General features: G+C 42.7%; 1 protein-coding gene across 3 annotated transcripts in view; it reads right to left on the bottom strand.

Moving 5' to 3' along the window:
- Positions 1 to 716: 716 nt before the first annotated feature.
- The window catches only part of ANKRD29 (ankyrin repeat domain 29), a 44,454-nt gene continuing 18,180 nt past the window's right edge, over positions 717 to 26,990 (bottom strand). For all 3 annotated transcript variants that reach the window (XM_060028796.1, XM_060028798.1, XM_060028797.1), the window contains 6 exons: positions 23,608 to 23,706; positions 19,866 to 19,964; positions 12,006 to 12,104; positions 10,306 to 10,401; positions 7,988 to 8,086; positions 717 to 3,112 (listed from right to left, as the gene is read on the bottom strand). In XM_060028796.1, the coding sequence (XP_059884779.1) occupies positions 3,029 to 3,112; positions 7,988 to 8,086; positions 10,306 to 10,401; positions 12,006 to 12,104; positions 19,866 to 19,964; positions 23,608 to 23,706 (576 nt within the window). In that variant the 3' untranslated portion in view covers positions 717 to 3,028. The remainder of the gene's footprint in view (positions 3,113 to 7,987; positions 8,087 to 10,305; positions 10,402 to 12,005; positions 12,105 to 19,865; positions 19,965 to 23,607; positions 23,707 to 26,990) is intronic.

The following is a 26,990-nucleotide window of genomic DNA, read 5'->3' on the forward strand; positions in this document are numbered from 1 at the left end:
TTCAAGCCCCAATCTGGGTTTTGGTTGGGTTTGAGTCCCATCTGCGTTGTGCGGTTTCAGTTGCAGAGGGTGGATGGAACAGGGGAGGATCCCAGAAAGGCCATGGAGTGCTCCAGATTCCTAATGTTACCGTTGCAAATACTTGTTTCCTAAATATGAAGTTGTGCAAAAATCCTCAACTATTGCAGAAGAAAGAGCCAATGCAAAGGACTGAAGAGCCAGGAGCATCATAGATAATACAAATGGATATTAAGACGTTCTCACACACACACACATAAAGATCAATATGTGAGGTGATGGATGTGTTAATTACCTAGCTGGGGGAATACTTTCACAGCGTCTATAAATATCAAATCGTCACGATGTACAGCTTAGAGTTTCATTTTCAGTACCTTTCAGTACCTTCAGGTACCTTTCAGTACCTTTCATGACTATCCCAGGAATTTTTGTTTGAATAAAAAACCTTTTGGGATCATGACAAAAGTTCTCCATGGTAGAAGTAATGAAATCGTAGGTCCATAAAGCTTAATCCTTTTCAGTTTCCAAATATCAATATATTTATCAACAGAGCGGAATTATTCACTCTAAAATTCCATACTATTAAAAATCACACTGAAAGAACTTCTGATTAAAAACAAACAGGGAAAAGGAAAAAAAAGGAAAAAAAAAACAAACGAACAAACGGAAAAATCAGCAAAGGCAGATTGGGTAGTACGTTAACTTTATTTTGAATTATAACATGGAATTTGTCATCAAACAAATGAATGTAATGAAAAACTTTGGGGATTCAATTAAGCAAACGATTTGCATAGGAATTGCTACTTCTAAGTTTTAAGATGCAGAGCACTGAATTGTGAATTAGATTAACACAAAGTAAGAATCATCTACCTGTGTGCAAAATAAATGCAATTTAACTTTATTAAAAAAAGTTTAAAAATGCAATTTAATTTTAAATAACAGAACTTTTGTTCAGTCTTTGGTGAGGGATTAATACAATCTTCTTCCCTGCTATGGATAATATTTAGACTCATTTAGACTAAATGTGATCCTTCTAAGCTAGAGACCTCTTACCTACAGTTAAGAAGGCCTCCTTTCAATATTGTTAAAGCTACTGAATTCATTCTTTATGCCCCTAATATTGGTCAAGAACATTATCCATTTTAAAGGATCTAACAAATAGGCCCAGGACAACATGCTCTAGTGAAAAACATTAAGTTTGTCAACATTAAGTTTGTCATTTCATCCCATTTTGTCTTTTGGAACTTTGTTATCAGTACCCATTATACTGTTTTGATTTATATCAGTGATGAGCAACCTTTTTTTTTTTTTTTTTTTTTTTGGTTGGGGAAAAAAATAAAGCACTTCAGGCCACATTATTTTCCTCTTCAAAATGAATATAGCTTTATGAAATTCCCATAAAAGAAGATGTATTTGTACAACTTTGTTGAATAAAAGAAAGCCAGCGTGGAGATGGGCACTGCTTTTTAACTACTAAAATGTTTATATCTGGATGTCTTAGCAATACAGACAGCTTCTAATTTTTTAATCCAGAAATTAGATTGCAGGCTCGTTGCCTGGGTGGTCGGCCCCCTCTCTGGGGGCCCTGTGGGTTGCTCATCACTGGCTTTGCTTGTGACATGGATTAAAATAAGCTGATCTTTGTTGATTGACTGTTTTACTGATCATAACAAACTTTAAGAGAGTATCTTCTAATTTCAAAATTATAACTCATTTACTGACATAAAGATAATACTTTTAGTACCACCACTGCAAGTTGGTTAAAAAAAAAAAAAATATATATATATGGTTTAGAACATTTCCCTCCATCTTAACATAGAACATTGGCTGGAAACCAGAGCAGAACATGAACAAGAAAACTAAAGATGTGTTTCAATAACAAAATACCACCAGTGTTTATTATGGTAGATTATAGAAAGAAGGTTTAATTTTTGTGTGTGCAGTTAGGCACTGACTGAGGCATTTAGACACCGTTGATCATAAAGTGCATCGAGTATAAATTTTGACCCCCTTCAAAGGAATAATTCAACAAAACCCAGGTTTCTTTCTTGGAATCAATCAACCCAAATACACGCATAGATGAACACTTATTAAATACTAGTAACAGTCTTTTATTACTTATACTTCTGCAATAGTAATAACAACATATTATATCACATTTTATCCAAGGACTCCAAAGTCATTGTATCAAGCAATTGGTGTTGGAAGCTCAAGAGTCCACAGCATATTAAGTCTACTTAGTTACGGCACAGGAAATAGATTCCCAGCAATAGACCCAAAGTAATGGTTCAAAGAGACAAGCCTACATTTCTTGTGGTTTGTAATTTTCTGAATTTCCAAATTTGCCACTTGTATCCTATCATACCTACAACATTGACTCCAGGTAAAAATGAACAATTTTTCTTTTTTTTATAGTTCAACAGTCCATCTTTGAAAAGCACATGGTGGAATGTCAGAAGTGGCTTTTCAATAATATAACTTTATACATTATTGATTCATAGAGGAGAACATTTTACACTGGAAATGACATACAAATGTATGTAAAGTACGATGGAGCCATATCTTTGAGCACACATACATTTAACACAAAAGCAAAAGTGCACCAATTCACTGAAGGTCACACTTTCAGTCTTTTTAAAGGAACAAAGCTTTCTGCTTCCTTTCTGTTTCTATTTTTAAGACAGAGGGTTTAACTCTATCTTAGAGTTTAACTGAAAGACCCAAGTTGATGTAGTTTAAAATGAGTTTCTGTGGACTCCACGAACATGCCAGGCCCCCTGGAGTGGGGCTACAGGCCAGTGTGAGAAGCCCACTACATGAGAGGAAGGGGTCCCTGAGCTGCTCTGCTTTTGACTCAGGGCACAAAGCACAGCTCTTCTTGGTCAGGGACCCAGCGTGGGCATTCTGGGCGTTTTCCTTCTTCTAGGAATTTCCAACACTATTTGAAAAGCAATTTCTTTTTGGACAATATGATTAAGGTTTCTATCTTTCAGTCGAATATGAAACTAAGTTAGCTCTTCCTGTGTCCTTCTTTACTTCGGAGGAGATGCAATATACGTTCATTTTTGGTTAGTTCTGCCGGAAGTTCATTGGCCTGAAAGAAGATAAGATAGGCATGAGTGAATTCCCACAGTTGGTGTGGTTTCAGAGACTCCAAAGAGGGGCCCCTGACCCACACTTGCTCCTCCACTGATGAAAAACCCCACTGGACTCAGTCTTTTGTATCAAGGCATTAAAGGTTTTCTTTAAATGTATTTAAATATAAATATCACTGGTTACTTTCTTATCTCATTGTTAGTTATTTTTCTTTTTAAAATTTTTTGCAGTATAGTTGATTTACAATGTTGTGTTAGTTTCGGGGGTACAGCACAGTGATTCAGATACACACACACACACACACACACACACACAAACACATATATTCCTTTTCATGTTCTTTTCCATTATGGTTTATTACAAGATATTGAAATATGGTCCCCCGTGCTATACAGTAGGCTCTTATTGTTTCTTTATTTTATATATGGTAGTTTATATCTGCTAATCCCAAACTCCTATTTTATCCTTCCCTCCCTTTCCACTTTAGTAACCATAAGTTTGTTTTCTATGTCTGTGAGTCTGTTTCTGTTTTATTAATAGGTGCATTTGTATCATATTTCAGATTTGACCTATAAATGATATCATATGATATTTGTCTTTTAGAGTTATTTTTTCTATCTAGCCATATCCCTTACTAGGCTATAATATCCAGGAGGCCAGGGTCCATATCTTATTAATCACTGCATCCTCGTTTCCAGCACAATGCCTAGCTTATCTAGTATGTTGTAAATAAATCGATTTGATAACTTATTAGTTTATTATATAAGGCAGTCTGTCTGCTAGGGACTTGAGACCCATCTTTTGATGAGAAGGCAGAGTTAGGAAACACCCAGAGCATAAGACACACAGGGAAGAACAGCTTCAGTGGCCCGACACCCCACCTGATCCAGCCTCACTCTATGTCCTTTCTTTTCACAGTGCTGCTGAGACACATTCTGTAAGTGTTTACTTTGTGAGTGAGTCCCTATCTTAAGAAATAGACATTATAGGGCAATGGTTCCCAAACTTTTTAGTCTCAAGACTTCTGTACACTCTTAAAAATTATTGAGGACCCCAAAGAGCTTTTGTTTTTAACTAATCAAAACTGAAAAAAATTTAAGTATATTTATTAATTCATTAAAAATAATAAACCCATTACAGGTTAACATAAATAACATATTTATGAAAAAGAACTAAATTTTCAAAAACAGAAAAGTTAGAAGCGTAGCACTGTTAACAGTTTTGCATATGTCTTTACTGTGTAGCTTAAAAGAAGACAATTGGATTCTTATATCTGCTTCTGTATCCAATCAATTATCTTAAAGCTAAATTGCCATGTGGAATTTGAAACCACATCAATGAATTTTTCTACTCTGTTGCATTAAAATCCATAGGTCTATCTATCTGCAGGTGGATTTTTTTACCTATGCATGTTTGTAACATCATGTACCGGCCATTTAGAAAATAGTAGCTCACTGAGTTATGCAGATCTTCCAAATGTTGACACATTGTATTATACAATTCTCAAAGCTCACGTCATTCATTAATATTATCACTGATTCATCAGAAAAGCTACAGGTATCGGGAAGCTGTCAGGCTCATGTGATGGATACAAGTCCGTTCTTTCAAGTAAAAGTGGAGCTCCCCCCCAAAAGTGGCTGGCTCCCTTTGTAACTCAAACAATTGCACAAGTGCTTTTCCTGAGACAACCATGTGCTTCAGCCTACAGCAGAAGTGCTTGGTGCAAACTTTGAATTTTGTTACATAGTAAAAAGACATACAGCAAGGGTCAAGGTTTCATAAAATTAAAATTGTTTGCTGCTTCATCAAAGATATTCTTAGGTAAAACTGGTATTTTTATAAAATAATCTACAACGTGTAAAATAACTTAGAGGTTTGTACAATCATTTGCCGCTACAGTTTGTGACCCTGCTTTGATGCGTGTTAAGGTGCCAACAGTTTCATCCGTCATTGCCTTTGTACCATTACGGCAAATGTCGGCACAGCGAAAAAGGGCAAATAGTGTCTCTGTATTATTAAGAATATTGTTTCGACCTATTAGAACCCTTGAAAGGGTTTTGAGGATACCCCAAGGGTCCACGGAACACACTTTGAGAACAGTTGTTACAGATGAATAAAAGGATGTTCTTGGGAATTCAGGGGAGAGGCAATTAAAGGGTAGAAGGGCAACCACATCAGGGAGAGAACTTGGATGTAGTTGTTTTTTTCCCCTGCAGTTAAACCTGGAACCCCGGCTGCTCTATCTGAAACCCTGATCTTAGGTGAAGCTCCTGCAATACCTACCTTCTAGGCTGGATCCTGCCCTCTGACCCCCACCTACTGGCTGGGACCTCACTTGCTGGGAATGATGAGTTTGCCACAGTGGTCTGCTGTGCAGCATGTCCTGCAGCTGCACTCCTGCCCACCCAAAGGACCCTTGATGCTGGTGCTGGACTGACTCTAACAAGAGGTGCTATTCGATGCTGCCTTAGACCAGAGACCCCTCTGTGGGGTTAAGTCTAGTATTAGCTTAGTTCCTCAGGAGCAGATGTTGTACAGGCCTAATGCCTGGGGCTGAGAATAATGCTCCTGGAGAACGGACCTGAGCAGCATCCAGTCTCAGAGTACCCTCACGAAGAACTAACTGTTTTGCACCGGTTACTGGTCCTTGGTGACAGGCTGGCAGGTAGCCAGAGGATCCAGAGGAGTGGATCTAAGAAGCTGCACCTCTGTCCACAAGCTTGTTAAGTTATGGTGTGTGTGACCATCTCCATGAATGTCCATATCCATTACCATTAAAATAGGCTTTATACTCTCAAACTGTGTTGCTTCAGTCAATCACATCACTGTTCTGTGTGTCATCCATATAGTTTTAAAAACCTGGTCTCACTCCTCTGTCAGGAGGGTCCCCACTGAATTCTCAAGTTGCTCAGGTTATGATGGCTAGCGCCCAGGCTAGCTCCTAAAGGCCATCTTACTCATTATGGAGCAGGACCATAGGTCCATACTCATGACCCACAGCACCATACCACTCTCTGTCCCCACTGCTCCTGGGAGAAGATGTGTTCTGAGTCCTCAGTTGGGGGTATCAGGAACATGGGATCCCCACACCCATGGGGATGGCTACTGTGTGGGGAGAGGTACTGGGCCATTGGTTACCCTCTCCTCTGGCATCTGCCCCAGAGCAGAAGTCCTGGAGCCCCTAGAGCAGAAGGGTGCTTCTGTACTGGCTGAAAAGTGACTCTCTCCAGGAAGCCTTCGATAGCGTTCTTCACTTCCTGCTGACAGCCCTTGTCACTGTGTGTTGCAATTGCTTGTTTAATTATCTTTATTCCCCAGTAAACTCTGAGCCCCATGAAGACAGACACTATGTGAATCTCTTTCACTATTATCTCCCCATAGACAATGTTCACAGCACAGTGCATGGCATCTAGCAGGCACTCAATAAGTGTTTGTTGGATGAATGAATAAAGGTCAAGAATACCCCCTCAAGAGTCCTGAGTGGCTGCTGGAATCCCAACACCCTTGCTTCTGGAGCTGCCTCTGAAGAGCCTGGCTTCTACAGGCTGCCTGGTGTGCAGGCGTGCAGCTTCCTGGCAGCTACTCCCGGCTCTCCAAGGGCTTCTGCAGGATAAAACTCCAACACAGGCAGCTACACAGACACTCCAAAGACCAGCATTTTGGTCACTGGAAATTCCCCATAACCATTATTGCTGAGATTCCACGAGACACACAAGGGATTGCATCTTTCAGTTTCTATGTAAAGAAACTGCCTTAATTCAGTACTGGGTGGCTTAGCAACGAAGACTGATCTTTTTAGGACATCTGTGTCCAAGGTGCAAAGATAAGAGAGCAATTGTGATTTCAGCGGGCTCATCACACAGCCAGACCAGCTAATGGAAGACAAACCCATGTATCTCAGGAAGAAATAAACAGAAATGTTGTCTTCAAGTAGTTCAAAGGTAGGAACAGGGGAAGTAATAATTCCATGTGCTAAGTGGAATGAGAAAAAGTGGCGGTTCTTGTCTAATTGCACTTCTTAATAGTTTCTTTTAAAAATATCATGAAATGTTATATGATTTTGGTTTTATTAATAAAATCTAACACAGTAATAGATGCTTATAAAAATTCAAACACTGTCTAAGTATAAAGTGAAAGTTGCTTTTCAAACCCTCCCTTGTTAATAAGTCCCCACCATACTTCCTCCTTCAAAAGTCAGTAGTTTCAGTGTGCTTCCTCTAGACCTTTCCTAGGCTACTCTCCCACCCCCAGTCTCTACTTGTGACTGCTTATGCAGATGTTGAGTAGGAGGAAATACAATGACAGTCATTTGTTACTGGGCATCCTCCCACCTCCAAGTTTGGCTTAATTGAAAACTAAGAAAATTTTTGAGCTGTGAAAAAATATGGGTTGGTTTTGCTCAACTATACTTCAATTAAAAAAAATATGGGTTGGTTTTGGAACTGTGGGGCAAAGTCCTGTTAACAATATAAAAAGCAACATCTTCCCCATGAGGTCACCAAATAGAGCACAGGCAGTTCTCAAGGTACCAGTATCCAACTCACGGAGGATGGTGATTAAACTACCGGAACTTTGACATTTTTAGGACACTTCTCTGATGATAGAATACTTACAACCTTACTCCCCACAACCACTGCCCCCTACCCCCGCCCCACTGTTACCTGAAAATCACTGATAATAGAGGGGTTTTAGTATAGTCCTCTGGGTCCAAATGTACTGCTCACTCATAACCTATGATGACAACATTTTATGCCCTTACTATGCCCAAGGATGAGGAGCGTCTGGAGCCAAGATGCTGTCTTGGCTTCAGCAGACGCTGCCTTATCTCTTTGCACAGGCGCCCGATGGAGGGAAGAGATGACTAAGACGGTACCTTGTTTCTCAGGGCTGGGTCTGCCCCTGCTTCCAGGAGCAGCGCGACTGCCTTAATATTTCCGCTGAGCACTGCCACATGGAGTGCTGAGGTCCCATTCTAGGAGAAAAGGACAGTGTGTGTCAGGAGAGAGCTCACAGCCATCAGCACTCGGCCTGATGAGACTGTAATGCTAGAGCCTTGCTCATCCTTATCTTCCCTTTCCAAAGTCACATCAGCACCTAGTACAGTGTCCTCAGGGACACCGTGTATGGTCAGTATAAATATTGCCAATAACCTTTTGCAAGTGAAATAAGGCATCTGCCCAGTGTGTACATGATTTCATGCTCACTTGGTCCGTTGTAGAGGCATCAGAACTTGCTGTGGGAAAAACAACAATGCTACGTCAAACATTTTTTTTTCTTAAGGTCTTTGTGCTTTTGGTGCAAGGCTGGAGGAATAGCCTGCTCACCTATGGGCCGAGTTGTCAACCCAGCGGTACACACTCCACACGCGCAGGTGGGCAGGAGAGCGACTGGGAGCTACACGGCTTAAGAGTAAGAGTAGGTGCGTTGAGGACCACCCCCGACCCCAGCCCTGAGCTGGAGCATTTCTGGGTACTGAGGGGTCTAGTGGATAGGTTGCTGACATTTTATGGAATTTACTGCAAATATTTATTGACATAAGGAAGCAGCTATGCGCAGCGTGTAGCTGGATTCTGGGAGGGGAAAAGAGAATATAACAAACCCAATATAAGAACGATGGGCAGTCACAAGACATCTGGTCTAGAAGGTACATATGTCTGTGAATAGTACCTAAATGCAAGCTTAGTTTTCAAATTAACTACTTCATATATATACGTAAAACACTTTCTGATCTTGTAGGCACGTTAAATATCATACCCAGAGAAAAACTCCAGCAAAGTATCCGTTTTCCCTGTTTGCTTCACCATGTTTGCCATGTGCAGCAATACACTAATCTGGTAATATTTCATTTATCAAAATCTTAACCAACTTACCAGTGTTGCCGAAGTGCAGTGTGGCTAAGAATAAAAAACTAAGCCTAAAAGCTGTCTGCAACACGACTAGATATTGCAAAGTCCATTTCTGGAGCTAGTTTCTTTTATTCATAGAGAATTCATTTTCACAGACTGTTTATTCTTACTTGCCAAACAAGTTTTACAAGTACAAAGTACAGCTTTTTTGACTCGTAAGCTCATGGAAGATTAGAATTAGCTCACTGGGGCAAGAGAGAACGGCATACCAACAGCAGCTCCGTATCAGCTGACAGCAACAACGGAGCCTAAACCCATAAAGATCAGACAGAAGGCATCTAAAGGGCAAGTAGACTTCAGATACATCAATAAATCCAAAAAAGTGCTAAACTACTGTCCCAAGTTTAGAACAGGTTTGGTGTCCTCTATTTAACAAAACGCTAGAGTGTATACCAGGAGTCAGCAAACTACAGCCCGCAGGACAAATCTAACTCCCCCCTCCCCCTGCCCCGCCTGTTTTTCTACATCCTGATGAGCTCAGCATTTTAAAATTTAAAAAAGAAGACTATTTTGTGACACGTAAAAATATAAAATTTTAGAAATACAACATCCATAAATCAAGTCTGATCGGATGCAGGCATACTTTTTGCTGTTGCCGTATTTTCTACGGCTGCCTGCTTTCTACAATGGCTGAGTGGAGCAGTTCCAACACAGACTGTACGGCCCACAAAGACTAAAATATTTGTTACCTGGTCCTTTATTGAAAAAGACTGCCAACCTCTGGTAGATACTCTAGTTGAGGAATATTTTAATCCAAAATGATTACAACTTAAAAAAGGAGTTTCGGGGCTCTGTTTTCTGGAAGACGCAGCCCTCCAGAATGACACATTCTCTGACGTGTCCAGATGTTTGAGGCTTATATCATTCCACCTAAGGTAACGATGTGGTTCTTTGCCCCAGATAATGAAGAGAAGGAATGTGAGTTCCTATCCCTCATGTTTTCTGGGACACAAATCATGTGTTTCATTTGTGGAGGATTTCACAAATCTTCCAATGATATATCAATATGGGTGATTTCCAAGTTAGCAATTTCAGTACTATTGTTTAATTTTTTTCCCCCTAGAAAACTTGGTAGCTACAGACTCCGGTTCACTCTTTTTATTACCTTCCCATTTCTACCAGTGCCCGGGAATCTCTAACATGGATAAGTTGTAGGCATGTTCTCTCAGTAACACAACTAACCATGCAAATGGTACCCAGATTCCACTGCAGTCCCCAGTGTGGACTTCTTAAATTTCTATCCTCTCTCTTTTACAGTTGGTAAAATTTTCTCTGTAGGTCTTACCTTCAAAATACCGAGGGTGGGTGAGAATTTCAGCAACTCTTTTATGACATCATTATACCCTTTGTTGGCTGCCTTCAGTAATGCTGTTGTACCATCCTTTACAGAGAGAGGAAAAGAAAAGTTGATTATTAACATATGTGTGTGTTGGATGATAATGAAATGTTGGTTGAGAACTGGGAATGTGCTTGTCAGAAGGAGGCAAAATGTGTAAATGAAAGCAGAGGCCTGCAACGTCTCTTAATCTAAAATCATTTTAGAGCATATTAAACAGTTAATTCTGCATGAAAGAATACCACACAAAACATGTGACTTATTACATTATCTTCAAACCCTGCCATCTGGGAATTCATGGTCTTCTAGTCCCTTAGAATATTGGGTACAGGAACAAGGGGAATTTCAGGAGGATATTTTTAGAACACAGATGGACTAAAGAGGCATTCTCTGCAGTTCATGACTTAGAAATTAATTGTTGAACTTTTTTTTAAAAGTATTTTTCACTGTGCGGCTTGTGGGATCTTAGTTTCCTGCCAAGGATTGAACCTGTGCCCTTGGCAGTGAAAGTGCGGAGCCCTAACCACTGGACCGCCAGGGAATTCCCAGTTGAACTGTTTTTAATGATTTAAATAATTGTTGAACTGTATCTACTGTTTTAAAATTTTAAATTGCTTTTCTTTTTGCCTTCCCGTGTATACAGCCTTGCTCTAGTCTGTCCTGGGTACCTGCCTACCTGTGGTAGTGGTGATGGGGGGAGAGTAAGAAGGGGATAGATTGAAATCTGTTAAAAAAAGAATGAAAAGACAAGTTCAAAAATTAATATTAAGCTCTGTCATCCTTTTCTGGCCTGAGAAGAGATTTTCCATTTCCCCCTTCCTCCTACTTTCACGCATCAGTTTCTGTATTTGGAGGATTTTGCTCACAGAGTTCTCCTGTAGTAAAGGAAACACCCCAGGCTGCTCCAAAGATTTAGCTGGAATCAGGAGGAAGATGAGAATAGAGGATTTTTCCTTTCTGACTTCAGAGATTGTGGGAAGGAAAAAAGAGAGTGTAAGAGAGGACAGAGAAGTGGTCAGGAATGTGTATTTTGGTTTCCCCCTTTGTGGGCTCAGACTTGGGAGAGTGGAGGTGGGTCACACAGGCAAGGTAATATTAAGGGCAAAAAGGCCAGATACTGTAAAAAAAAAAAAAAAAATGAAGTGACCCCAACAGAGGCTAAGTGGAGGCCGATGCGGGATGTGGTGCGGGGGTCTGCAGCTCGGGGAGCCGGGGCACCGAGGACCCCAAACCACAGACCCCGCGAGCCAGCAGCACTGTGGCCTGGAGGCCAACAGGAGGCGCAGCGCCAGGCAGACCAGCAGCCGCCGGCGGACACATCCCCAAGGGCAGCCGAGGCCTGAGTCTCCTACCTGGTCCTCCCGGGTCATCCAGAGGTCAGCCCAGGTGGAGGAGGAGCTCAAGGAATTCAATATTTTCCCCTTAGAGGGACTGAGCAGCAGTTGCTAGGTTTCAACTGATTCAGACCTTTCCCTTGTTTTCCTGCTGAAGAGCAGGTGGAGGTTGGGAGAAAACCCCGGTGAGGAAGAGACAGAATAAAACTGCGTCTCCTCCGCACGTTTCAGTTGAGTTAAACTCGGAGGTCAAGGCTTCAATGGAAGACGTCCCCATCCGAGCCCGCGCGCGCGCGCAGCGGTCCTCGCACTCACGTGGCGGGCGGCGTCGCGGTCGGCTCCGCGCAGCAGCATCACACGTACCACCTCGCTGTGGCCCATCTGCGACGCGATCCACAGCGGCGCCGTGCCGTCCTGCGGGGAGAGGACACAGCATCCACGGGATGGCGGGTTACGCCCCAGGGAGGGCTCCCAACGGCCCACGACGAGGGTGATTCTGACCCACGTACGTAGGCTGGCATTGGGCAGTGCCCGGACTACTTGGGTAAGTGCCAGTATTCAGATCTTGGCTTATAAAAGCCATTGCACGGCAGGACCTTTCACGGCCGAGTGTGCTGCGGGGCTCCAGGGAACACGCGTGGGAAGCGGCTGTGTTGCAGGCATACCAAGCAGAACCAAATTCGACAAACCCGGGGAGAGGCCAGCCTGTCCTTGTTGCCCAGACTCTACCTGTTTGCTCTACGGGTGGGTTCACACAACACACCCTGCTTCGTGGGGCCCCCTCATTCCTACAGGAGAGGGGGCGACTTCCTCTGAGGCCGGTCTGAGGGTCAGAAAGCTAAAGACATTGCTCCCACTCTGCTCTTGTGTCCAGAATCCCTCCAAGCCATGTCATTCTCAGGGACCATAATTTTATGCAGGACGTGATACTGCGTCTTCTGGGGGCTGCCGCACAGTGCCCAGCTACAGCAGATTGATAGTTTTGGTAAAGCCTGCTGTGTATTATGTGCCCAGTGACCCTTTTTCTGTGCACACTGAGCCATGAAGCTGAGGTATGTTGCTCCAGAGAAGAAGAGGTGAAACATCCAGGGGACAGGGAAGGAGTTGACAGCAAGGAGGGTGGTTCCTGCTGGACAGAAAGGAAACTAGAAAACCCTTCTAGTGCAGGAGGGAGGCACTAGAGAGGAATGGGGGAGGCAGGGTCATGAGAGTCTATGTTTTCCTCCTGCTCTGGGTTGAATCTGGGTTGGGTAAGCTAGGGTGCCAGAAACACCCAGATAAATTATAGTGAATTCCAGATAGGAAAGGATTTTCTCCTGTTCTTGGAATGAAACCCAGGAACACTGCAAGCCCCCTAAGGAGCTCTGCGCTTGGCCGGTGCCTCACAGGTAGAAGAGAAACGGCCGTGGGAGCCGTCTGGACCCATGTTGGACACGCTCCCAATACCCCAGGCCCACATCCCCCCAGGAGTCCCTGCCTGCCTGCCTGAAGGAAATCAGAAGTGCTGGCTGAACAGTGGCCTGGAGTAAGCCTGGGTTGGGGAGATAAGGCCACGGGACGTCAGGGACATAGATGACGGCAGGGCCCACATATGGTGGACCAGCTGCGCCTTCGGGGACCAATGCAGGATGCTCAGGGACCAGGGAGGCTGACAAGCCAGCACAAGGAGCAGACACGAGCATCCCCATCCCAACTCCAATGCCAGGGTGATAGTCTGACCTCTGAGAACTTGGGTCACCTGGAGAGAAGGTCAGGAAGAGGGAGAACCCAGAACTGACTAACCTTAACCTCAAACGCAATTAAGGTAATGGGACCCAAAGAGACTGCCTTAGTCATGTAAGACTGAATTATTCATCAGTGGGACTGTGGGCTGAGAGCAAGATGATTCAGGTACAGAAGCTAAAGTTTCACTTTCTGCTGGAGGATATCATTTCAGCTCCAGTGTACCACGGGCAGCAGGAGCAGGGTCACTGCCCACTGCTGTCCTGGCAAAGGGACAGAGGACCAAGACCTTTGAGTGGGGTGATGGCAAATCAGGAGCCTAGAAGGATCTGGGGGAAATCCAGCTGGCTACAGCCCAAGGGCTGTGGGCAGGGCCCTGGGAGACCGGACAGAGGGTCTGGGCTCCACAAAGGATTTTCCTGGGCTCAGATGCGGATGCACTTTCCCCTTCTGCCCGCTCTGGGTTCATCTGTTCTTTGTCATCGCCGCCAGAGGGCAGGCAAGGAAAGGCAGCCAGCAGGCTGTTCCCCGTGCTTTCCAAGGGTTTGGTTGTTTTTAAATTCTATTGACACTACTATGTGGGAAAGTGCTGAGAGGTGCTATATCAGCAACAACTATTATATTATAACAGTAATGTTTCTATATTTTATCAAATGTTATCACCTTAATTGCAATAGTCATAGTAGGTGAAAAAAAAGTCACCACTTCCTGGTTGTGAGACCTTAGGGAAATCCCTCTGAGCCTCATCGTCCCCTTCTGCAAAAACATTAGCCTCACAGAGATACTTGTGAAGGAGAAAACATACAGAAATGTGCTAAGCACAAGGAGTGGCCAACAGATGCTTAGAAAATGGATCTCAATATTATTTATCACGAAAAACAGTAAATAATTTAATTTGTACTTTTGTCTACAAAGCATTCCATGTGCTTTATTTAATTTGATTCTCCCAGTTACCCTGTGAGATAACTGATAGAGCAGGTAGGAACGATTGGGAAAATGAGATTTGGGAGAAACCTGTGTATTTCCTTACCGGTGCTTACTTCTCCAAAGCTGATTTTTGAACCCAGGAAGTTGAATGTGAATTAGAGAACTCTTGTCAGATCCAATTACTTATCAGTTGATTATCTAGTTTGTGAAGAGGACAGGTTTTCCTCTTCCGTACACCTCAATTTCTGCCTTGTCATATATTTTCCTTCTATTACAATAGTCAGCTTCTTCATTGTGAAGACGGCTTCATAATAAAAATGAGGACAATTCAGTCGATTTAGCTTCTTTTTTGTAGAGCTTTGGAGAGAATCGGAGTAGGAAAAACGTCTGAAAATATTTATGTAAGTTTTAAAATACTTCTTGACAAAAATATACAGTTTCAAAGTATATTAAATCAAAGAAATTGTCATGAAGTAGAAGTTACAATCTCAGCTGCACTTTTTTTTTTTTAAAGAAATAGAACACTTTGCTTGAAGAAGATGGGATTCACTGGGGTTATGACAGCTGTTGTTTACTATTTGTGTGCATGACAAGCGGAAAAAAATTTATTTTGCATACCAAGTGGTACACTGGCTCCATGTACGAAAGGAATGATAAGGAGGGCTGGTTAAAGACTGAATGAGCTGATGAGGTAGTAATGAGTTCCCCACGCCAGGAGAGGCCTGACAGTGGCTGATTCCCAATCAGCTTCTAGTGCCTGATGGATGGTTAAATAGGGGACTTTTGCAGTTCCTTCCAGCTCTGTTATTCCCTCATTCCATTTGAGATAATATTTTCAAGTCTCCTCTAATATATTTTTATAGCGAGGTCACAGCATGAGATGGAGTATATGATGTGACTTGTATTAGAGACTAAATTTTTTTGGTCTTATTTAGGCTCCTAAAGATGATTTAGAAAAAAGAATTAAAACCATAAAGCCATTCTCTCCCATGGCAATAAGTGTATTAAGTGGCACTAACTCTTTCCTTCTACTGCCTTTCGGTACCTATACTTAGGCTACTTCACCTGCAGGCTTGAGCCAGACAGCAAGTGCTGGGGACCAATTCTATTCTAAGTTGGGGGTTCAAGAGATTATAAGGAACCTCATCAGTAACACAGGGGGGTTCAATAGGGAGACACCTTTGCTACCAGCCCTGGAGCCCATTTCTCAGTACTGGGTCCCTCTATTCTGTGTCCCTGGTCCAGCAAATGAATCTGTAAAAGATGTTACTAGATGCCTGCATTGCCCACACCCTGACCCATTCTCCCAGCCACAAGTGATCAGACTGAGGATGGGCAGGCCAGCCAGTCCACTGTGGCCTGGAGGGCAGGGATGAGCTGCGACAGTGACATGGCTACGCCAAGAGTCTGGGAGTCTGAGCTGCAAACTTGGGGACCGCATACAAGATACGTAGGCAGAGGAAGCTGATCAAAATGAAAAGGAGTAGGGAGAGAGAAAGAGAGGAAAGAAGGGACTTTGAGATGACAGAGACAACTTGGCTTACGAGGGAAAGAGAGCAGCCTTGATTTCTGATGGGTTTTCTATTCCAGGAAGGCCTGGACGGAATAGAAATGATAATAACATACCTAACATTTACTAGGTACTCGGTTTTTACTGGCCACTGCATGAAGAGTTTTGCAGGGATTATTTATTTTTTAAATTCTCACAGTATTCCTGTAGCGAAGGTACCATCATTATCATGGTTTTACAGATGAAAAAAATGAGATTCAGGGAGACAAAGCGATTTGTTCAAGGTCATACAGTTCATGAGCAAAACTGGGACTGTGTTTCATTTTCTTATCCATATCCCTGTAACTACCAAGTTGCTCACTTCCCCCATCTGCAGTCCCAGCCCCAAGACGTGGCTCTGGCTTCCTAGCTGGCTCTTAGAATCCTCCTGTCCTGCTCAGGAGCCCGGGCCCTGTATCGGAGCCTTGTTCCAGTTCCCAGGCACTGATCACCATGCCCTGCAGCCTTCCAGGCCTTATGGGCACTCTGCCCAGGCCACAGGGTGTCCTGTGGCGGTCAACGTGGCTTTTCTGAGAGTAGAGGGCATGCAAGCAGCAGGGCCTCCCTACTGTGGTCCGCTCCCTTCTCGGAACCCTCAGGACACTGCACCCATCTGCTGACTCTATGTTGCCCGTTGCCCACCACTGGGTTCCCCTCCAAGCTTACAACCTGGGAGAAAGGATACTGTCTGGGTCCCAGCATCTCTGCATACAAGTCCAAACCAAGGCTTCTGATAGAGAAGGCATTTTATAAGATGGCGTTTCGGTCAGGCTTCAAAGAAATGCTGATTAGCATATTAAGAGGACTAGACAGAGATGAGTGATGACTGGCCAACCTCAGCCCCAGGTAAACAGAGCCCGACCTTCGCCACTCTATAAAAGCATCACGTTAATGGGCTGCGTGAGTTGAGTTGGAAAAAGTATATGTCAAAGCATTTTGTTGGTAGGAAAACAGACTAACTAGCCATCTCAGCTAGTGATTAAAAAGGTTTGAGTCACATCAACTCCACTTGGTGAGGACACATAGAAAGAACTGAAAATGAGGTTTTAAATGACTGTGGATTTCAATTATGTCTGTGACTCTTGACCTCTTTATTCAGGACAGCTTAGAAGGGAAAATTTTCAAGTTTCAAAACAGTAATTTAGTCTTTCCAGGGATAAAAAATTAAAAAGAAAGAAAGAAAAAAAAGAAATTAGTCATCCAAAATCTGCCTATGGCTTGCTTTATGCATAGGATTCCTTCTACAAGAGTACTAAGAAGGTTTTCAGTTAGTTCTTCAGTGATAGAATTACAAGGAAAAGTCATCTCTACTACCGTTCAGGTTCCCTGAAGCTCAGATCAAATGTTAGCTGAATAATTTCAATGCAGCTTCATTCACATCCTGGCACAGTGTACCATAAAATGTCAGGACTCCTTGGAATGGTGAAGCAAAAATTAGAAATCAGATTTATCTAAAAATATTAAGAAATTAAACCAGGCAAATATCCTTGTCCTTATTTTGTAAATCCAAGAATTTTCTGACAGTGATTCAATGTGGCAGCTGAGATTTCAGAATAAAACGTTGGCTTCCAAATGTCCTACCTATATAACCGTCTACCACGTACAGGCCATTTTAATGGAAACTTTTAATTAGACTTTTTTTTTAACCTCTTCATAACTTGTGACAAAGTCAGCTGGGGTTGATAGCACTTTTGCTGTATTTCTGACACTTCTTGTTTTCTTGGAATGGAATTAAATATGCAAAGTTTACTCTTTTACAGAAGACAGAACTTGGACTAGTCTGACCTAGCTAGATCACCTTTAACTATAAGCTTGTGGTAGTAAAAAGATTATGGTGTGAGGGTACAAAGGGGTTACTGGCACTCTATGAAAAGGAAAAATTTCATCACTTTTCCCCCTTAAAGCAATTCGTATTTTATAAAACACCTCTCCCTAAATAACAATCTTTTCAGATCTGGACACTCACAATTCCAAACAGTTGCATTAGATGTAGTTGTTGGAAGGGCATGTCACTTGCTCCTTGACCTAAGGGTGGGCTCCTCCCGTTCCCAGGCTGGGTCGCCCACTTTGCCCAGGTTATCCTCACTCCTGAGGGATGAAATACAGCTGCGGCGTGTTGTGGCTACCACGGCACTGACGGCTCACTCTTTTTTTTTTTTTGCGGTACGCGGGCCTCTCACTGCTGTGGCCTCTCCCGTTGCGGAGCACAGGCTCCGGACGCGCAGGCTCAGCGGCCATGGCTCACGGGCCCAGCCGCTCCGCGGCATGTGGGATCTTCCCGGACCGGGGCACGAACCCGTTTCCCTTGCATCGGCAGGCGGACTCTCAACCACTGCGCCACCAGGGAAGCCCTGATGGCTTACGCTTCAACTTCTTGGCTTTAATGCCATCACACTACTCAATTTAGGGTTAAATGGACATAATTCAGGCAACATTTGAAATATGATCTCTTACGTCAACTTGGTTTTTTACAAACAGTACCTTAGGCATACAAATAATGCATCTTTACAACCAGAGTTTTTGAAGTGCCAGATGTACAGAGAGACTCGACCATCTCGATAATCTCTCGTTTCTAAATTCGCAGTGGTACCCTCAATAATGGCCTCCAAATCAAACTTAAGCAATCTAAAATAAATTCCTTTCATTAATTTTCAAAAATGAAGACTCTGATTCAGAATCAATCAATGATTTCGAAATAAGAAGGACCAACAAGAAAATCCTAAATTCCAATTCCCAAATGTCAACATTGGAAGGTATGGAAGTGCTATTTTTTTCTAAAAGCATCCTTTCCCAGGAGTATTACTGGGGCCATCCAAACCTAAGAACATCTTTAAAATTCTAAAATTATGATCTTATATTCATAGCAGTGTCTGTCACATGACAAGTGTTCAAGAAATACAGAGTGAACATTGAATAAAACAATTATCAAAATTTGGGAACTTGAAGATATTATCAGGATCATTTTGTCCAGCCTTCTAATTTTCAGATAAAGTAACAGAGGTCCAGAGAGGTTCATTTACTTGTTCAAAACCACACAGCTAGTTAGTGGCAGAGTTGGATCTAAAACTCAGGATTCCTGACCTCCAATCCACTTTGCCCAAAGGCTCTTTCTTTTCTCACGTTCCTTATGCACTTGGATTTCTAAAGTCTGAAGAAGCCTGTGGCCAAGAGCTCAGGCCGACCTTAAGGTTCCTATAGCTATTCACTAACGAGAATACAGGTCTTCCCATATCAGGCCACATGACAGTGGGAATCTGCCTGCATGTCATTTACTGGTAAGTTATCAGCTTGGCTTTTCCCTAGAAAACTACCTTTAAAGTACTGTTACCTTAATCTGAAACGTTTCGTTAAAAACAAATGGATTAGTGCAGAAATAGTTATGAGAGGCTAATTATAATACCTTACATTTGGATGGTTCTTTATCATTTATAAATGTGGCCTGTTATTACCTTGTAGTCCTGTTCCTTTAAGTATCAGTTAATTGATTTGCCAGATAACAACTTCTTTTGGTAAATGAAGTCTCAGTGGTGTTGTAATGGTGAGAGATGAAGGTGGAACCCAGTAATGATTCCAAGAACATGGACTCCTCTTTGGCTCAGCACAAGAAGTGGTGGGTAAGAGATAAGGCAGCATATCAACAGAGAGACTGAGCAAGGGCAAGGCTACCTGACCCGCCTCTACTTACCTACGTTCCAGGCTAGCCTACTCTCCTGACCCCAGTACAGCCATCATTTATTTGAACAGGAGGTGGCAGAGTATGTACTTGTCCTCAGACGCCAAACATCCTGAATAGTGGTGTCGGCCTGATTTCATATGCTTTCGGGTGAGCCCAAGGCAAAGAACAGGGAAAACCCTAATCAAAGATGAACTTTTACCCAGAGGCAAAAGGGTTTAGAGACTGGTTATCTTAGGCACGTGCTGCCGCAGGACCGCAGGCCCGCCCCGCCTACCGCCCCATGCGCACGCGCAAACATTACCTGCCTCGGCTGGTTGACCTTCGCTCCTGAGGACAACAGTAATCGAATCACATCCAAATAACCACCTTGGGCAGCTAAGAAGAGTGCGGTGGCTCCATCCTGACAGATAGCAAATTGAAAGTGTTAACAAGTCATCTTTCACATTTATTATAAAAGAAATTAGATTTTTATTTCCTCCCCTCCCCCCCTTTTTAACATGTGTGGCGTTTTCTTCATTGAAGAACCATTCTAAAACATCACACTAAGTCAGGCTGAAAGGTAAAGTTTAAAATAGACAGTTGTATAAGGATGAGTTACGACATATGTAATGACTGTTCACTCTATAAAATCTTGGTCATACAGCTTATGGTACATCTAGCTGGAAAACTTAGGTTTTCCAAATAATCATCATTTTCCTCTGTCTGCATAGGTTTCTCATTAGCTGCCTTCTGCTTTTGTTGCATGATCTCAGAGTCCACCCTCTTGTATTTAGATTTAAAAAACATACACATTTAATACAATTTTCCATTGCAGTCCTTTTGTCACTGAGAGCTTAAGTGTTCATTAAAAAACAAACAAAAAAATCTGTTAATAGAAAACAAAAAAGAAATCCCTCAAATCTATTTTCTGTGCTCTAATGAATTGGGAAAGAAAAGTATCCTTTTAATTAGATATTCCCTACTCCTTTCTCTTTCGTGCTCCCTTATCCATGTTCTCCCAACATGCAGTTCCTCTAAGCTTTAAAACACAAGATGCTTCCAGAATACCCACCCTGGTAAGAATGTCCATGAATTCTCTCCATGCCAGCCCGGCAGACGCCAACAATACCTATACACACAACTAAGCAGTCGTGCATAAAAAGCCCAAAGCAAGTGCTTGTTTCCAATTTTCTTTAGTTTTCTTTTTAACTGGGCCTGTACATCTTTTGGGCATTTCTTTTATCTTGAAGACGTATCATTGGTTAATTTCAGCAAGTACATCGGTCAGTCGAGAGCACACCTCCTGTCCAGGTGCTTACTTCACACAGGCAGCATTCACAGGACAGAGTGAGCCTCATTACTTTCAGACCTAAGTGGAAAACTACTTAACCCAGCTAATTACCACCCCTCACAGTCAGGAACATTAACCACAGGATCAAAGTACCTTCCCTACAAGTCCAACCAGGCAGAGGGTGCTGAATTTCCAGTGGGGGTCAGCTGAGCTGCCAGACTGCCCTCAACGCAATCATTAAAAAAGTAATCAGCCTGTACAGATTCTTTCTTTGTTTTTGGCCGTGCCACTCAGCATGTGGGATCCTAGTTCCCTGACCAGGGATCAAACCCACACCCCCGCAGTGGAAGCTCGGAGTCTTAACCACTGACCGCCAGGGAAGTCTCAGCCTGTACAGATTTTTAAGCAAATGTTTGATATGGGGATACAATTTTCAGCTGTTCCTTACTGTGTTGCCACAGAAAGTCTTCCCTGCCCTTAGCAGCTGATAACTCTTAGGAATTTTCCAAAACGGATCTCCATGCATTGGATTTTTTTTTTTTTACTGTGCGTCACACATTTCTGTTCCTAGAAGTTTTCAAGAATCATTGACACTCCCTGCCCCCTGCCCTGTATTTCAACTGTTTTTAATGGAAACATTTATATTTGGACTGTTCAGGTAAGGGTAAAAGTCTTAATACAAAATGGAAGTTCTGGTGCATGAAATTTCTAGGTTACCTTATAACAGAGAGGAATTTACCATGGGAATGGGATCTCCCCAAGCTCTACATTTCTAACATTAAGTGTTGCTTCAAGGAGCCTTATGGAAGAATGTTATCTAACAGTACAAAATCTATACCCACAGTCAATTTGGATTGCTGACTATTAATGGTAATGCTATGAAAACAATAACCCATTTTCCTTTTCCAAAGACAGGGGCTCTTCCTATTCAACCTGCACATACATATACTCATACACACTCTCAGATACAACTTCACTATATACAGTTGAAGAAATACAGAGCTGCAGACCCCTGTTTCTCAGATGTGGCCACATGTCAGAACCACCTGTTGCCCAAGCTGCCCTCAGAGACTCCAGTTTAGTTGGTCAGGGGTGGGCCCAGGAAGCGGAATTTTTTTTAATGCTCCCTGGTTCTAATGGACAGCCAGAGTTGAGAATCATTCCTTCAGACCACAATCAAGTAGTTTAGTCACTGAACCAGGAATGCTACAGGTTCACAGAGTGGTAACAGATTTTGAAGTGCAAAGCCTAAGGCTAGTTTCTATGGAAAGAGGCTGGTGATTTGTCAGAGGTATCTGTGCAAACTCTGGAAAGGGTGTTCAAATGGAAAAGTTCACACCTACACATCTCATTACATGTCTATGAAAGTATAGCACCCCTGGGCATAGGGCTCATGTCTAGTGGTACAATAGCCTAAAATATGGTTCCTAGACAAATGGAAGCAGGAATTCTTCCACTCTTCACCATGAGACTGTCAAGTCACTTTATCTCCCCATATTTTATTTTTTCCTCCAAAACAAGAATAACATTTGCCATAAATTCTACGGAATTAGAGTGACCATTAAAAATGCTTGGGTAATGTGCTAATTGCCAATTAGCGGCAAACAGACCCACACTGGCAGTGAATGCCTTTCAGGGTCAATGGCGTGCATGTATTTCAGAGGTCTTCATTCACCCATCCTCACTTCTCTTCCAAATAACTTGATTTCTCCTTTTTTGTGTTCTTCCTTCCAAATAACTCTACAACAGGAGGACTTGTGTTGGTTTTCAGCAAGTCCATACACTGGGCTTGTCGTGTTACAAATAAGTATGTATCAGATTATTTTTGAAGCTCTTAATTACATAGGTACATGAAATATATCATATGTGCAAGAGACTTAAAAGGCAGAGCAAAGATGGGTAAATAAGATTATGGGTTTCTACATAGAAAAAGCTCACCTGGTTAACTCTATCTTTTTCCTTTGATGTCTCAGACGTCACTTCTTTTTTTTTTTTTTTTAACCCATATTCAAACTGTTCTTTATTCTGCCTAACATGCATTGATACAATTGTAAGCTGAAGGTCACCAAGGAATATTTTATTGGTTCTTCTGTTCTTTTTAGATCCATGAGATGATCAGAAAAGAAATTCTGGAGCAAGTCCTCAACAGGGTTGTTACCAGAGGATCCTCCCCCATCACTCATTTCATAGGTATTGAACTTTGGAAGGGTGGATAAAGTTGTCAGGAACATTTTTATTTAAATGTCATAATGCTTTTGGTCCTGGAAAAAAAATTTAATGATACAGTAGATTGACATCTTTAATGACATCTTTGATTATGATGCCAGTAAAACAGAAATGCATTTATATTGTCTATGGTTGTCAAGAAGGAAAGGAGCGTATAACTAATGAGTGAAACTTCTATCTTACGTCAACTTTCTCCTTTGTTTTAATACTTCTCAGGTGAGTGCTGTCCTTCTACTATCACTCATTGACCTCCCATTCTCTTAACCCTTGGCATTCTGACTTCAGTACTGGTCTCTTTGGTGACCTCTGAGTGTTTTGCTCTTTTAATACATATATCCTAATGCCTAAATCCACGGGTCGTATCTTAATCACCAACTTTCTTAATTTCTCTATCATTCTACACTGTTTACAACTCCCCTGAAGTTCTCTGATAACTGTAATACTTTGCATCAGATGCCACTTCTGGCATCGGAATTTAGACTGCGATGCTATGTGTGATAAGGGAGTGAGCAAGTGTCCCCCAAGAGCCCCCTTGAAACACACTCACATAAAGTTGGTCATGGATGTTGGCTCCGTGCTTCAGCAAGGTCTCCACCACCTTCATGTGCCCATACTGACTGGCGGCCAGAAGGGCAGTGCCCCCGTCCTGCGGTCATGAGAAGTATAAACGCGTTAGAAACAGTGAGAGCACAAATCTTACGAGCAGATGCTCTTCACATGGTGAGAACTTTGGAAAGGAATTTCCCATACATAATAACAAACTCACTTTTCCTCTTTTATCTCTTTTACTTTTTCTTTATAATCATGACAGAGTTCATCTTAAGGGCATCATTATGTTGTATACTGGGGTGGCTTGCTTGAGATATATTACAGCTATTTGCTAAGTTATTATAATTAATTTAGAAATTTCTCATGTCAAACGCAGAATCATCTCTTTGCCTCTCAATAAAGGAAACAGAACAGGAAGTCTGTACCAATCAGTTGTGTCTTGGAATCACCAGAATCATCTCCTGTGGTCTCACCAGAGACCCAACTGACAAACATTGGCTTCTCCCCGTGAGTCCACCCAGTTGTAGGTCTCTGAGATTAAGGTGTTTTTAGGGAGTAGCCCTCTTGGGCCCCTGCCTTCATGGGACAAGATCTGCATGCACTGAAAGCGGGGATAACTGCAGCCTATTCCATGTGCTTCTCACTCTCCTGTTTTGCATTTTCCTTTGAACACGTGCCAATTTGTCCAGACCTCTTTTAAAACGTGGGCGCTAGGACTCAACAGAGCACTGCAAAGTAGATGTGGCCTGATGGGACATTCCTTGGTTCCATCTCCTCTACTTTTATCTCTGTGCCTAAATTAGAATTAGCTTTTAAGCCAACCACACCAAATACTGACTCACTGAGTTTGTGGTCAACTGAAACCCTTTTTTTTTTTTTTTTTTGGCTGCATTGGGTCTTCATTGCTGCGTGTGGGCTTTCTCCAGTTGCGGGGAGTGGGGCTACTCTGCATTGCAGTGCACGGGCTTCTCATTGCAGTGGCTTCTCTTGTTGTGGAGCACAGGCTCTAGGCACACAGGCTTCAGTAGTTGCGGCACACGGGCTCAGTACTTGTGGCTCGTGGGCTCTAGAGCGCAGGCTCAGTAGTTGTGGCGCACGGGCTTAGTTGCTCCGCGGCATGTGGGATCTTCCTGGACCAGGGCTCGAACCCGTGTCCCCTGCATTGGCAGGCGGATTCTTAACCACTGTGCCACCAGGGAAGTCCGTGAAGCCCTTAATGGTTTTTCTCAGGTGCTGGGCTGAGGCTTTCTCTTTTCCCATCTAGGATTGTTGTGTTGTTTCTTTGGCTCTGTGAATGGGTTTGTGGACATTTGAGCCAATTGTAAACAATCGAAGAACGTGGAATCTGGTTCTAAAATACAAGTCATAGATATAAGATAGGGTGGTTTCTAAATCTGGGCATAGAGTGTTTATTCAAAATGGCTACCCTCGCAGCCGCACCCTCAGATTCAGTAGGTCTGGAGCGAGGCCCAGAAAGAGGCATTTGACCAGCCATGTGAGGTGACCGAGAGGTGCCGGAGGCAGGTGGGCCTCCCTTGGAGAAACACTGCTGCACATGGTCCCGCATTCACAGGCAGGCAGGGTGCTGGGGGATGCACATGGCTGCGTAAGGCTTCAGCAAGGGCCCGGCTGTGTGGTGGGAAGAGCTGCACTTTGAAGGGTGGGGAATGGAGGAGAGAGACTGGAGGGCTGAGGCTGGTGGGGGTGGGTGGAGGTGGAGGCGGGTGGGCATTAAGAAGTTGCTTATTAAGCTATTAGCAGCAACGAGCACCAACGTTTCCAAGTTTTGTTGTGTCAATCTTCCCAGCTTTTTGCCTAATGGGTTTAGAGAACAGATAAAACATGATGATTGTCATAGAAGAGCTGATACATTTTATTTTAAAAAACACATTTTTGGAGATGTAGGTTCAATTACAATGAGAACAGTTGACACAAAGTCAGTTTGGTAGGTTCAATTACAATGAGAACAGTTGACACAAAGTCAGTTTGGTTTTTCTTTCTTTCTTTTTTTTTTTTTGCCGTACGCGGGCCTCTCACTGTTGCGGCCTCTCTTGTTGTGGAGCACAGGCTCCGGACGCGCAGGCTCAGCGGCCATGGCTCACGGGCCCAGCCGCTCCACGGCATGTGGGATCTTCCTGGACTGGGGCACGAACCCGTGTCCCCTGCATCGGCAGGCGGACTCTCAACCACTGCGCCACCAGGGAAGCCCACAGAGTCAGTTTTGATGACAGGATCATATTAAAACTCAAAGCCTCCTGACACTGTCTTCTTCCCATGGAAAACTCTTGGCCACCTGCAGTTGACCTAATGGAAACATGTGGAACTGCTCGCCCTGGGTCCCATGTTCCATGGATGTCTGGGACAGCACAAACTGGCTCAAAGGCCAGCATTAACTTGTTAGCCAAGAAGAACGAAGCAGCCATGTGGTCACACACGATCATTTGACGTAGTTCAGAGTTGAGTCAGGTTTGTAGAACTTTTTATTTTTAGTTGTATCGCTTTTATAATTAAAAATAAAATGATATTTAATATAAAATATGGTACACATGTATTTTGGATTACTGTATATTATATTCAGCATGTCTGGAGGCATGTACACAGTCCAACAGTAGGTTTTAGAAAAGACAGAAACCCTTTCTGAAATTCAGATCTACTTAATAGTGTTTTAACAGGAAAAAAAAAACTCCACTGGAAACCGCCTTGATATCAAAATATCACATACAATAAATTAAGAAAACCTAAAAGTTTCCAACTAGGGCAAATTTTCAGGAATTTTTTATGACTGAAGTAATTTTTTATGACAGAAATAAGTTTTCAATTACAATGTGATGGCAGTTCAAATTCTTTTACTACAAAGCATTATCATGAAAGGTCATGTTGTGAACACAAAATTTATCTTTCTGCAGCCTCAGTTTTCTTATCCACATGTCAAACATGAAGAATCAATGACTTCTTCAAAGGAAGAACCCCAATTCCTTGCCCAACTATATAAACTGTAATCATATATATTTCAGTGAGGACATTTCAGAAAGTAAACTGTCTGCCAAACCCTCCTTAGAAATCTCTCAGATTCACTAGGATTGGCTTAATACTTCCAACAATTCCTATCATAGTACTGGGATTAACCTTGAAGCAGAAAAAAGCATATGAAAACAGGGAAAGTTATAAAGCACCTGCTACTGTATCCATCCTGATAACAAAATTTAGTGTCCCAGAGTAGAAAGTTACCAGTACAAGAAAGAATCTAAGCAATTCCACCCACCCCGCGTTCTCCAACTGTGAGCCCAAAGTTAAAATGTCGTGTTTTGAATTGGATTCCTAGGACTACCCCTGAATCATTACAATTTAACCTTGTGAAACCCACCTTCTTAGGCTTGAAAA

This window comes from Delphinus delphis, chromosome 13 (assembly GCF_949987515.2).
Source record: "Delphinus delphis chromosome 13, mDelDel1.2, whole genome shotgun sequence".
In the NCBI taxonomy this organism is placed as follows: Eukaryota; Metazoa; Chordata; class Mammalia; order Artiodactyla; family Delphinidae; genus Delphinus; species Delphinus delphis.